Source organism: Artemia sp. Qi Xiang Cuo, chromosome 8 (genome assembly GCF_049724085.1).
Source record: "Artemia sp. Qi Xiang Cuo chromosome 8, ASM4972408v1, whole genome shotgun sequence".
Lineage (NCBI taxonomy): Eukaryota > Metazoa > Arthropoda > Branchiopoda > Anostraca > Artemiidae > Artemia > Artemia sp. Qi Xiang Cuo.
This window is the reverse complement of record NC_142801.1, coordinates 68,308,763-68,321,169: the sequence shown is the minus strand read 5'-3', so window position 1 is coordinate 68,321,169 and position 12,407 is coordinate 68,308,763. Positions and strand designations below refer to the sequence as shown.

The 12,407-nt window shown below is 36.5% G+C and overlaps 1 protein-coding gene across 2 annotated transcripts in view; it reads left to right on the top strand.

The window, feature by feature from the left end:
- Positions 1-629: 629 nt before the first annotated feature.
- hts (adducin 1-like protein hts) overlaps positions 630-12,407 on the top strand; it is a 153,215-nt gene continuing 141,437 nt past the window's right edge. For both annotated transcript variants that reach the window (XM_089093704.1, XM_089093705.1), the window contains exons 1-2: positions 630-767; positions 7,748-7,922. In XM_089093704.1, coding sequence (XP_088949830.1) covers positions 7,821-7,922 — 102 coding nt within the window. In that variant the 5' untranslated portion in view covers positions 630-767; positions 7,748-7,820. The remainder of the gene's footprint in view (positions 768-7,747; positions 7,923-12,407) is intronic.

The window sequence follows — 12,407 nt, the reverse complement described above, 5'->3', positions numbered from 1 at the left end:
AAGCTCACTAAACAAATAAAACCCATAAGAATTATCCATTAATCAGAATCAAGTACAAACACTGTGCTGTTTACTATGTTATAATTTGCTCGAGAGGTGTCACTCCTCAAGGTCACCCTGCAGCACTGTTTTTAGTCAATTTTTTGGTGAAAGACCAAGCCTGACGCCACTAGGAGGCTACGCAATCAGAATTTCTCTTTCACGAATGGGGGTGGACAAAGGAGCCATTGACGAAGCGGAGACTCCAAACTATCACACAACACCAGAACAGCTCCAAATTTTAATACCCAGCCTGTCCTCTTCAGAGCATTTATTAGGGGTTTCTTTGCATTGGTTGTCCCTCTCGTGTCATTTTGTAATATACGCATCACTCTTTACTTCACGTCTTCTCTATTATTGTAAATGGCTCTGTCTTTGAGTTGGGCATGTCTGCATTTTAAGAGTATGCTACGCTTGAAGATGTACCAGACATAGGCCACCACGTGAAAATGATTGGTAGCCACCTAATTCAATGTAAGCTGTTGTAAAGAGTAAAAGCTTTTTAAAAACCACTTCACCCGTTTTTCTGTTTGCTAATCAGCATTTTTCAACTTTACCGACTGAGCGTTGGTATATCTATGGATTCTTAATGGTAGAGAAGAAAACGTCCAAGTTTCCATAGAGATAACTTCTTTTCTTCAAGAGCAGTGGGGTGAGGCTGAAAAACAAATTGTCAAATTTGTTGAATTAATATGAGAAAAAATATTAATATAGGATATCTTTGAAGTGTAAGTACTGTTCCTCAGACTATCACAACATTCTGATAGAATTTTGAAGTTCTATTTGCTGCAAAAAAATCTGTCAATAAATAGGCCTAGCACAAGCTCATAAACAAAGCCAAGTCAGGGTTCTAAGCCTAACTGCATTTTTGGATCTCTAGACCTGATGAATGATCAGTTCTCTGTCTAAAAGTTTGGATAACTTGAGGTTTTGGTGGATATAGGGATATTCTAATTAATTTAGGGTTGGCCTATGCTAAGTTTAGCCTAAAATAGAACAGGAATCTGATAAAATAGGCCTAGGGCCTAAGGGAATATGGCATTTGCTTTGTTATTTAGTCTAATGGTTTTTCCAAGTATACCAGTCACTGCTATTCCAATTGCATCCCAGCTTCCCCACATCAAGGGGTATATTCACTTTAGTTGTAACTCAATAATATGATTTGGTAAATATTTACCAGGTAGGCTAAATGAATCTTTCAGGAATGTAACCATAGCATAAGCTATTCACTAGGGAGATGAAAGCATATACCTCCAATACTTGGAGGTATAAAGCATATACCCCTGCAAAATTACTGACCTTTGAAGAACTTAGCCTAGGCCTATATAAACTTTGTGTTATAAAGTTCATAGCTTTTCTACATCTTGATTTACAAAGTTTTACAGAATCCACAAACATGTGTCTTGAATCCTGTTCAAATTCTGCTCAAATAATTCATATTATGTTTTCTATAATTAGAGTCAAACTACTACTACTACTAACAACTCATCAAAGCACCAAGCCACCTGAGGCCAACACAGCTACACACACTTCTCCGTCCCAATCTATTCAAAGGGTCCCTGTTTACACCCTGCCAAGAAGTTCCTATTTCATTTAAATCTTTCTTTATGACATCCTCCCACCCTAGACAAGGACAGCCTGCTTTCTGTTTAGCCCTAGATGGTTGACTGAAAAGGACAATCTTTGGCAATCTGTCATCCTTCATCCATACAACATGCCCTAGCCACCTCAACTTTCCTTTTATTTTAGCCCTAGAAAGCAGTATTGAACCACAATTTTTGTCCAGCCTACTGTTTGAAATACGGTCAGTCAGTCAGTACCCAGAACAATCTGTAAGCAATTTCTCTGGAAAACATCTAGCAAATCTGTATTAACTTTTAGGAGTGCCCATGCTTCAGAGCCATATTTGACCACTCTCATCACTGTATTTTGTAATATTCTAACCTTGGTTTGCACACATATCTTCCTGTTCTTCCATACTTTTTTTTAACTATGAAAAAACACCCTGAGTCTTGGCTATTCTACTTTTATTATCTTCACTGCTCCCACCATCTTTACTAATAATACTACCAAGGCAAGTGAGATATGATTGATGCTATGGGAGTGCTGCATTATTCTTGTACATAGCACTAATCACTTTAATGTATTTGTCTGGTATACCATACAAGGATAAAACCTTTGTTAAAGCTCTTCTATCAATACAATCAAACAATTGCTAATTATCTATAAAACTGAGGATCTGAGGTGTTTGGCAACTCAGACAGTTATTGATTATTAACCTCAGAGTGAAAGTTTGGTCAACACATCCTCTACCTTTTCTAAAACTGCACTGTTCTTCTCTTAAAACTTTGTCTACAGCATCTCTCAGTATAACAAGTATCATATTACTAAGTAATTTGCTACCTACAGAAACCAGACTAATACCTCAATAATTACCCCACTCACTCTCACCTTTCTTATAAAGTGTTTTCCTGAAATTGTTAGGTACTTCCCCTTTTTCAAAAATCATATTCATAATCATCAGTAACTTATTACTAACCTCAGCCACCATGTTTAAGAAACTCATTTACCACACTATCAGCACCTGGAGCCTTATTATTTTTAATCCTTTTATTACTGTTGCTAATTCTTCCTTCACATTCAAGGTTTCACAAACTTTTTCATTTTCCTCTATATCTTTTCTGCCCATCTCTCTTTAACTCTTTCCTTATCACTAATTGTGGCCCCTTCCCTATCTTTAAGTGGGACATGCCCAGATTGACTAGTCCCTCTCAATTTATTAACATACCAGTATAGTATTTTACTATTATTCTGTCTAGCTGCATCTTCCAGATACTTGGCAATTCTATCTGTGGCCTCTGGTTCACAACTCTTTAGTTTGTATTTTAATGCTTTCCACTTTCTTTACATTCTATTGTTTTCCTATGATCTATCACTCAGATAATTCTTGAACAAGTCCCTTCCCCTCTCTATTAAACATAAAGCTTTTCACTAATATTTGTAGCTGCAGTCCTAGCTTTCTTCCTTAAGATACCTTCAGCAACTTCACAAATTGTTTTTCTAAAATTATTCCAACCATCTCACATAGTCAAATTTTAAACTCTGAAGTTTATTATTCAACTGTTCCTTGAAAGTTTCTCTCAATTCTCCTCCTGGAGTCTACCAACATCATTATTTCACAGGAGGTAGTTACCCCTCCGAAATTTCAGCTTTAAATTAACCCTAGACACTACTAGAGAAAAGCCAAATCAAGCAAAGATTTAGTAAGCATTTTTGTCCAAGGTTGTAACAGGTAGACTTGTGACCTGTCTTCTCTGCAATTATACCAACCTTAAAAATTACCCTAAATGACATTTTTATCAAGAAAAGGCAGTGTGGATCCTCTTGAAAGGAATCTTACTTGTGGTATGTCAATGTTATGGTCATACTTCCTAATTTTGGACAACACAAGGCTTCCTGGTGGTGAATGTTCATTTTATAAGTGCATGGGCTTAGTTTGCTTTTACAACTTCAACTTGTTTGTTGTTATGAAGCTTGAAGTCATGTCAACAATACCCCCTCCCCCCCAAGTCCTTCTCCTCACTGACTGCCTCAAGCTGCATGTCACTCATTTTGGACTAGTTCCAAGATGCAAGATGTATCCAAGATGCAGAAGTATCCAAGTATCCAAGCAAGTATCCAAGATGCAGAACTTTGAATTGTGAGGTGTTGAACTGCAATAACAATCCAAGGAAAATATATTCAAGCATGTCCAAGAGATTTTCATTGTTTAGGGCCTGTCACAAGAATTTGTATTCATGATCACTTAATGTCAGAGGACTTGCTAGGTTAGTTCTACAGCCATTGATCTATATACTGAGTAATTTTAGCCCCAGGGTGATGCTCTGTGGTACCCTAGTGATGGCAGATTGCGATTTAGAATAAACAAAATTGCCACATAGCAAAAAAGTCTGTAAAATGCATCAAAGATTTGTTTGAAAATATTTTTGCTACTTTATGGTTTACAGTTCAGAAACAACTTACCCGGGGGGGGGGTCTCCCAAATACAGCCTTATCCAAGGTACTACATTGTTATGCACTCTATATGTCTTTAATTTCAAGATTGACAGTTAGAGCTGAACTTTTTGTCAAAGGCTTTGGCCTCATCAAGCTTACATTGATGGGTAGGCCACACCACTATCTAAAAATTAGATACTCATGAATGCACTCCTGAAAGCTTCATTCTTCTAACAATTATTTTCTGTGATAATAAAAAGCTTCTATTTCAGAATTTTACCATAAAAAGAATTGGATCATTTGATTCACCATTCAGTGCTCTTTCTGTGTCTACTAATTGCTGCTGTTGCAATTTCACCCATTCCCCACTTCTTAATTAGGCCAAATATAGCCCTAGATTATGTACTAAAGTTTGCTGATTTTTCTTTTCAAATTGGTTGTATTTGATGACAACATGAACTTGTTGTTGATAATAAATAAGCACAAAAATACTAGCGCACCCACAAAAACTATAAACTCTTCTATGTAGCATAGGGATTTGTCTGACCTCATTTGGATAGAAGATGGCAGGTTTGCAATTATAACAGTTGGTGATTATTATATTTGGAAAGGATGTGCATGTAGCTCAATCCCTGTTTAGCTCCACCCATTTAATTTAACTTCCATTCAACCTAACTAAACTTGTTGCAGGGGTTTGGCTAAACAGGGTTGAGTTACATTGGAACTTTTTGAAAATAGAATGGGGAATAAAATGGTATTTTTTGTTTCTATTGAATGTTTGTCCTATAAGTAACCTTAATATGCTGGCTAAAAGATGGATATACAATTCAATGCATTTTCAGCACTTTCCAAATATACTAATTGCAAACACCACAAATTCCATTTTGAACTCTTAGTGACACATTGTTCTTTAGTTTTTTGGCCAGTAGAAATAAGACATAAAACATCATTTGAGCTCAAAATCCAATGCTAAGTTGATATTTGCTGTAATCTTTTACAAATGAATGGACTTTTTACAATCAAATAATTTTCATTATGTATAAATCTTTCATTGTGCTATTTTTTAACATTGTCAGTAGCATATATTCATGGGTAGAATTGAAGAGCAAATAAGATAAATTGCATTTTATCAAACAAAAACTCTGGAAAATGAACCAAATTACACATTGCTTTGAAGCAACAAAATTGAATTTAAAAAGCTGAGAAATAATAAAAATGATTGAAATTAACATCACTCATAACATCAAAAATTAACATCAACATGTTAAAATTAATCAACAATTAAAATTAACATCACATTTAACATCACTCTCTATGCTGACGACTCCAATCTGTTGGGGCCTGCAAATCAACATTTCACCTTTAATGAATCATTTTGCAATCTTTAATGGATCATTTTTCAAAATCTGACATGATTGACAGATTGTGGTGCATCATTTATATGGAGGTTAAATAATGTTGGACAAGGATTGTTCCATGTGGGACTCTACTTTCCACTTCAGTACTATCTGAGTAAAATGCCTGACCATTTTCTCCATGCACCTTTATGCTCTGCCTTCTATCCTTCAGGAATACCATCACCCACTCAACAACCTCCTGACTTACCCCAATTGCAATTAATTTTGCATGTATTAAAAAAAAACATACTACAAAATTGCATAAATGATGCACCACAATCTGTCAAAAATAAAATGAACCTGTATGCTGATTCGAAAATCATCAGCCCTGCAAAAACAACCAAAGAGCAAGTCTTATTGCAAGCTGACTAGAAAAAAATCTCTGATTGGGCAAAACTGTGTAGGTTAAAGTTTAATATTAAGAAAAGCAGGACAATTCATTTTGGCAGAAAGAATATGAGGAGTCAGTATCATATGTGTGGAATAGGTGGTGTTGGGAAAATGATTGGTTCCTCCCACACTGAAAGAGACCTTGGTGTACTTGTGGATGATGAATTGAAGTTTGACCAACATGCTCAGTCAGTTGCCTCTAAAGCACTCCAGACCCTGTGAATTGTAAAAAAAAAATGTTCTGCAGTAGGTCACCAAAGCTTGTCCCATTTTGGGACAAGAAAAAACTAGAGTGTCCAAAGGCAAACAGCTAAATAAATAGAGAGTTATAAAAGCCTGAACTACCCTTCCCGCCTAGAGAAGTTACAGATTCCTACCCTCTCCTATTGATGGAAGCATGGGAGTGTCATCATGGCGTATAAAATGCTGCACACTCAGTCCTTGGAACAAAATATGCTTGAATTTGAAGAGTCAATGACAACTAGAGGACACACCATGTAGCTCTACTGCAAACAAGCCAACACCAGACTATGGAACAACTTCTTCCCAAGTAGAGTTGTGGGGCTCTGGAACTCCCTAAGCAAAGGAGCAGTCTCAGCCCCTAGTGCAGAAGCCTTCAAGGGAGCTGTGAACAAAGATTGGGCATCCAAGCCATGGCTTCAAGAATGAGATGCAGCCAATGCATTGGCTCAACATCTTCACTAACCAGCACCTACAGGATAATTCCTTATTTGCTGGACAATGTGATTTAAGGTAAAGTAATTTAATGAATCATTTTGCAAAATCTAAAATTGAATCATTTTAATTAAAAGATGGCCAAGCCCTCTTCTTATTTTCCTGCAACAAACACAAAATAACAACAAAAATTGAACCATACTTTATTGCAAACATGTCAAAAGAATGACTAATGTCACAAAAAAAAAGAAATTCAAAATGGATCACAATAAGACTTTGTATGGAACTTTGGAAAAGCTAGTTTACTTTTGAAAGATTGTTCAATACCATGATAGCTTCAACTGTTTCTGATGGTGATGCATTCCAAGTCATCCATACGTGGATGAACAAAGTCTCATAGTCAATATTCTATGATAGCCCTTTCCCTCCATGCATTCAGGTACTAATTGACAAGTTTGTAGAGCTTATGAACTCACTGATAAGTATACACAGCAAAAGATAACAAAAGATAAATCTCTAATTAAACAGTGAAAAAAAACATTAAAAAAATACTGGATATTTCAATCACATATACAGAAACCATCATTAGCAGATATACTGGCCACTGTATATGGGATTGAAATATGCAGTATTTTGGTTATTTTTTCACTGTTTAATAAAAGGATTTATTCCTATTTGGAGTTATTTATTGCCATGGAAAGGCAGTGAGGTCTTCAAAAATACAAATTAGAGAGGAATTTTTCTAGTTGAGGATGTGTCCAAAACCTAAAGTAATGTGATTTTAGTCCCTATTTTTTTCTAGGATGCTTTGGGTGAATGCTGGGGGGGGGGGGGGTAATCCAGATCCTTCTACTTGTATGCAAATGTGTAGGCTACTTACTCATTGATAGCTGTGTCACTTTGTATGCCTGTACACAGAGGGGGATTTCTCAAGAATTGTGATCCCCCTTTCAGGGTATTTTTGAGAAAATATTATTAAAAGAGTTCAAAATCAGTTGTTCACAAACATGCTTATTGCAACAACAGACCCCCCTCCCACATTCTTTGAAAGATACTTCTCCAGGGTCTTGAACTTTGTATGTTTGTTAAGTGCATTCTTGTTGTAGACTTTGAATTAAACCCAAATTGATCAATTTGTTGGAAGTACAATGGGAGATGATTAAGTGAAAAATCATTTGTCTTGTTATGTCTCTTTTTTATGATAAGGAAGATAATTCATGTGAATAATGTCTATCTCTTTTTGTTTTTAGAAACAAAATTCCGCCATTGTTGGATAATACTCATTAGTGAAAGTTAATTAATTGTTCTAAGATTGAATTATCAATGAAGATGGAAGAAGTAGACCAAGTCGTAAACGGAGTAGAAAATATTAACATGGATGAAGATGATCATGAGAAGAATTATAGGCCTCCTGACATTGATGCAGTAAGTTTATTTTTTAGTGTTGATTTTGTTCATCTTTTAATCAGAAATTACAGCACCAACATGGAACAGACTATGCTGCTATTCTAAACAGTTACATCTAACAGCTCTCGTTTGTAGACAAGTAAAGATAGGTATGCCATAGTACTAAGTATTTTAACTATCCTCTCTTGAAGCACTGCCTAGTTGTTTGTCCCCCTTTACGACAAATTTGTTGCAGGGCTAAACCATTTGATATCAATACATTTAATCACAATATTTGTATAAGATTTGACACTGTCTGAGTAGGCCTACTAGGGGTATTACACTAGGCTATTCAAACAAACCTTAGAGGAAAACTAAAAAGAAAGGTAGGTAAGCAAAAAAACTTGAATTTTATACATTCCTTATTGGTCATGATGTTTTGCAATTTCAATTTTTCTTTTTTTCTAAACTGCAAGATTCTGGAGTTGGTGTCTTTGTCATTAAATCTAGTTGAACAAAAGTAACATAATAAAAAAAATACATGGGGGATTTATTTGAACATAAAATATACTGTATAGGAAAGGGGCTGTCCCCTCCTAATCCCCTCGGTTGTTATGCTAAAGTTTCTTAGTGCTTAAAAAAACTTCTTATTCCAATTCAATAGCACTTGTGTTTCAGCAGTAATTCCTAAAAGAAATTGGGACAAAAAGTTAAACTTTAGCGTAAAGAGTAGGGGGCTGAGGAGGGAGAAGCCTCCTTTGTACACGGAATAATTTCTGTTTGTTTCAAGTTTCTGAATGTTGAAACTTAACGAATCAAAATTATTCCATATATTAGGGAGGCTGCCCCCTTGTAACCCCTTGCTTGTTATGCTAAAGTTTTTGTAACACTCCCTGTCCTGCCCTGTTTGAGGCTTCTGCTTTGGTCAGCTTTCAAGAGATCCTCGAAAGATTGTTAGATTATATTTAAATTCCTATTCTGATCTAATGGGGAACGTCCAGGCTTTTTTAACAACTAAATTGGCTATTTAGTAGATCTAAGTATTAGGTCTATTTCATAGGCAGCGCAATCGCACTGCCTAAGTAAAGAACGATGTTGGCACAATGTATTATTTTTTTTTCCTTTAGACCAGGGCACTTCGTATCGAAGGAGTTGTCGTAGAAACTTCAAAACGGCTCTTTCGATTGAAAATCCAAATGGCTAGTGACCTTTTTAGTAGTCGAAAGTGATTGGAAAGCAACTAACACCCCTTCCACGCCCACTATTTCTCAAGACATATCCAATCAACATTTTGAGATACATATTTTGTTCAAAGTAGTTAAAAGATCTGGAAAATATGGTTTTGAGGAGGACACTCCCCCCACAGCCCTAAGGGCAAGGGTTGTAAGTTATGTCCTGGGGACATATAAGGATTTTTGTATAGAAAGTGCTGTTGTAGAAACTTCAAAAAGGGCTCATTCGATTGGGAATTCAAAGGGCTAGTGTTCTTTTTAATAGTCGAAAGTAATTGGAGGGCAACTAACCCCCCTCTCATGCCCACCATTTCGCCAAACACATCCAGTCAAAATTTTGAGATATCCAGTTTGTTCAATGTTGTTAAAAGTTCTGAAAATTAGGTCTTTGAGGATGACACTCCCCCTACAGCCCTCAGGGCAAGGGTTGTAAGTTATGCTTTGGGGGCATATAAGGTTTTTATAGAAAGCGCTGTCGTAAAAACTTAAAAAAGGGCTCACTCGATTGGAAATTGAAAGGGCTGGTGCCCTTTGTAGTAGTTGAAAGCAATTGGAGGGCAACTAACCCCCCTCTCACGCCAACCATTTCCCCAAACATATGCAATCAAATTTTGAGATATCCATTTTGATCAATGCAGTTAAAAGTTTGGTATATTAGGTCTTTGAGGATAATAATCCTCCTCAGAGTGCTCAGGGAAAGGGTTGTAAGTTATTTCCGGGAGGCATATAAGGTTTTTATAGAAAGTGTTTTCATAGAAACTTCAAAAAAGCTCATTTGATTGGGAATCGAAAGGGCTAGAAAGGGCCATTCTAATAGTCGAAAGTGATTGGAACTAACCCCCCTCTCATGCCCACCATTTCCCCAAACACATCCAATAAAAATTTGAGATAGGCATTTTCTTCAACGTAGTTGAAAGTTCTGGAAATTATGTCTTTAAGAATGACAAACCCCCCAAACCCCTCAGGGCAAGGGTTGTAAGTTATGTCCTGGGAGCATATAAAGTTTTATAGAACACGTTTTCGTAGAAGCTTCAAAAAGGGCTCATTCGATTGGAATTTAAAAGGGCTAGTGCCCTTTTTAATAGTTGAAAGTGATTGGAGGCCAACTAATCCCCCTCTCACGCCCACCATTTCCCCAAAAACATCCAATCAAATATTTGAGAGCTATTTTGTTCAACGTAGTTGAAAGTTCTGGAAACTAGGTCTTTGAGGATGACAACCCTCCCCTACAGCCTTCAAGTCAATGGTTGTAAGTTATGCCCTGGGGGAAACTGGGTTGTCGTAGAAACTTCAAAAAAGGGCTCATTCTATTCGAAATTGAAAGGGCTAGTGCCCTTTTTAATAGGCTAGTCAAAACTGATTGGAGAGTAACTAAACCCCCCCCCCTCCCCCTTTCACGCCCACTATTTCCCCATACTCATCCAATCAAAATTTTGAGATAGCCATTTTTTTCAACCTAGCTGAAAGTTCTGGATATTATGTCTTTGAGGATGGTAAACCCCCCACGCTCCTCAGGGCAAGGGCGTTGCAATCCCCCCACAACCCTCAGCACAAGGGTGGTAAGTTATGCCCTGGGGTTATATAAGGTTTTTTATAGAAAGCGTTGTCGTAGAAACTTCAAAAAGGGTCCATTTGATTGGAAACTGAAAGGGCTACTGCCCTTTTTAATAGTCAAAAGTGATAAGAGGGCAACTAACCTCCCTCTCACGCCCACGAGGTTTCGGCAGTTTCTTTTTCTCGTTAAGATTAGTCAAATATTACTTGTAAATTGTACAAGCAAGTCAGAAACTATTAGCCAAATTACCAGTTGTCTACTGTAGCCATTAATCCTCTCCTTGATTCTTATCAATTATGAATATTCAAGTTAAATATATATATATATATATATATATATATATATATATATATATATATATATATATATATATATATATATATATATATATATATATATACCCATATACATATATATATTTTGAAAAAGTATTGAGCATCTTCCGCTAAGTTTTCCAGAGCCCAAGTTTTCCCATATGAAGTAACTGTAAGGGACATGTTTATTTTTTAGTATAATTTTAATAAAACACGTTACATTCAGCATATCTAAAATAAAACATTCCAGTGTTCGAACCTATTTAATAGTCAAAAGTGATTGGAGGGTAACTAACGCCCCTCCCACGGCCACCATTCCCCCTAACACATGCAATAAAACTTTGGAGATGGACATTTTGTTAAGTTTTGTAGATAGTTCTGGAAATTAGGTCTTTGTCAGTGTATTCGTAGAAACTTCAAAAATGACTCATTCAATTTGGAATTGAGATAAGATAAGATAAGATTTATTGCTGAAAAATGGTTATCACAAGCCCAAAAGGTCCGAATTCGCACTTTAGCGTCAAATACAACGAAGAAAGAACAACAAAAACAAACAATCGAACAACAACAGCAAATTATAAAAGGGTCAATGTCAAATACGTAAAAACGTTAAAAACAAAGTACAAAGTAAACTCATAAAATTAGAAGGCCAATGTCAAGTCAGCAAAAATGCCCCCCAAAAAAACCTCATGAAATTAACAAGGGGATAAAGTAGAATTAAAACAAAAACAAAAGTTAGTTGGTGACTAACAAACATAAATATAAAACAACCAAATTTGCAAAATGGGCATTAAAATTAATAACTATGAGGTAAAGAGTGAGTGAGGGGGGGGCGGCAGCGGAGAGTCAGTGGTTGAAAATGTCAACTATGCAAGGGATAAAAGTTCTTCTATATCTTTCAGTGCAAACTCTCATTGGGGCGAGAAGGGGGATTTTTGTTGACATAGAACGCGGGAGGCGGGGTCAAAGGGGTGAATATTGACCGGGGAAAAGGGGAGTTGTTCGAGCGTTATGAAGGGCATTGTTAGCAAAACGCAAGGTAATTTTTGCTCTCCTTTCCTTAAGGGTGACAAGATTAGCTCTCCTAAGAAGTGACATATAAGGTTCTTTACCCTCATTGAAGATAATTCTTAGGCACCTTTTTTGGACTGCCTCTATTCTGTCCGACAACTCAATGGAAATGCCAGGATGCCAAACAGGACAGGCGTACTCAAGGGTTGGGCGTATAAATGACAAGAAAATCCTCTAACAGTTCGATTTAGGGCATTTAAATTTTTTAAGGAGTTTAAGGAGGGGAAATGCTGCATTTGCACGTTTTAAGATGTCATTAATATGACAATCCCATTTTAAGTCGCTTGAGATGGTAACGCCCAGTAATTTCATAGTGGTAACGGACATTTCAGGGGGGATTGGACAGGAGAAA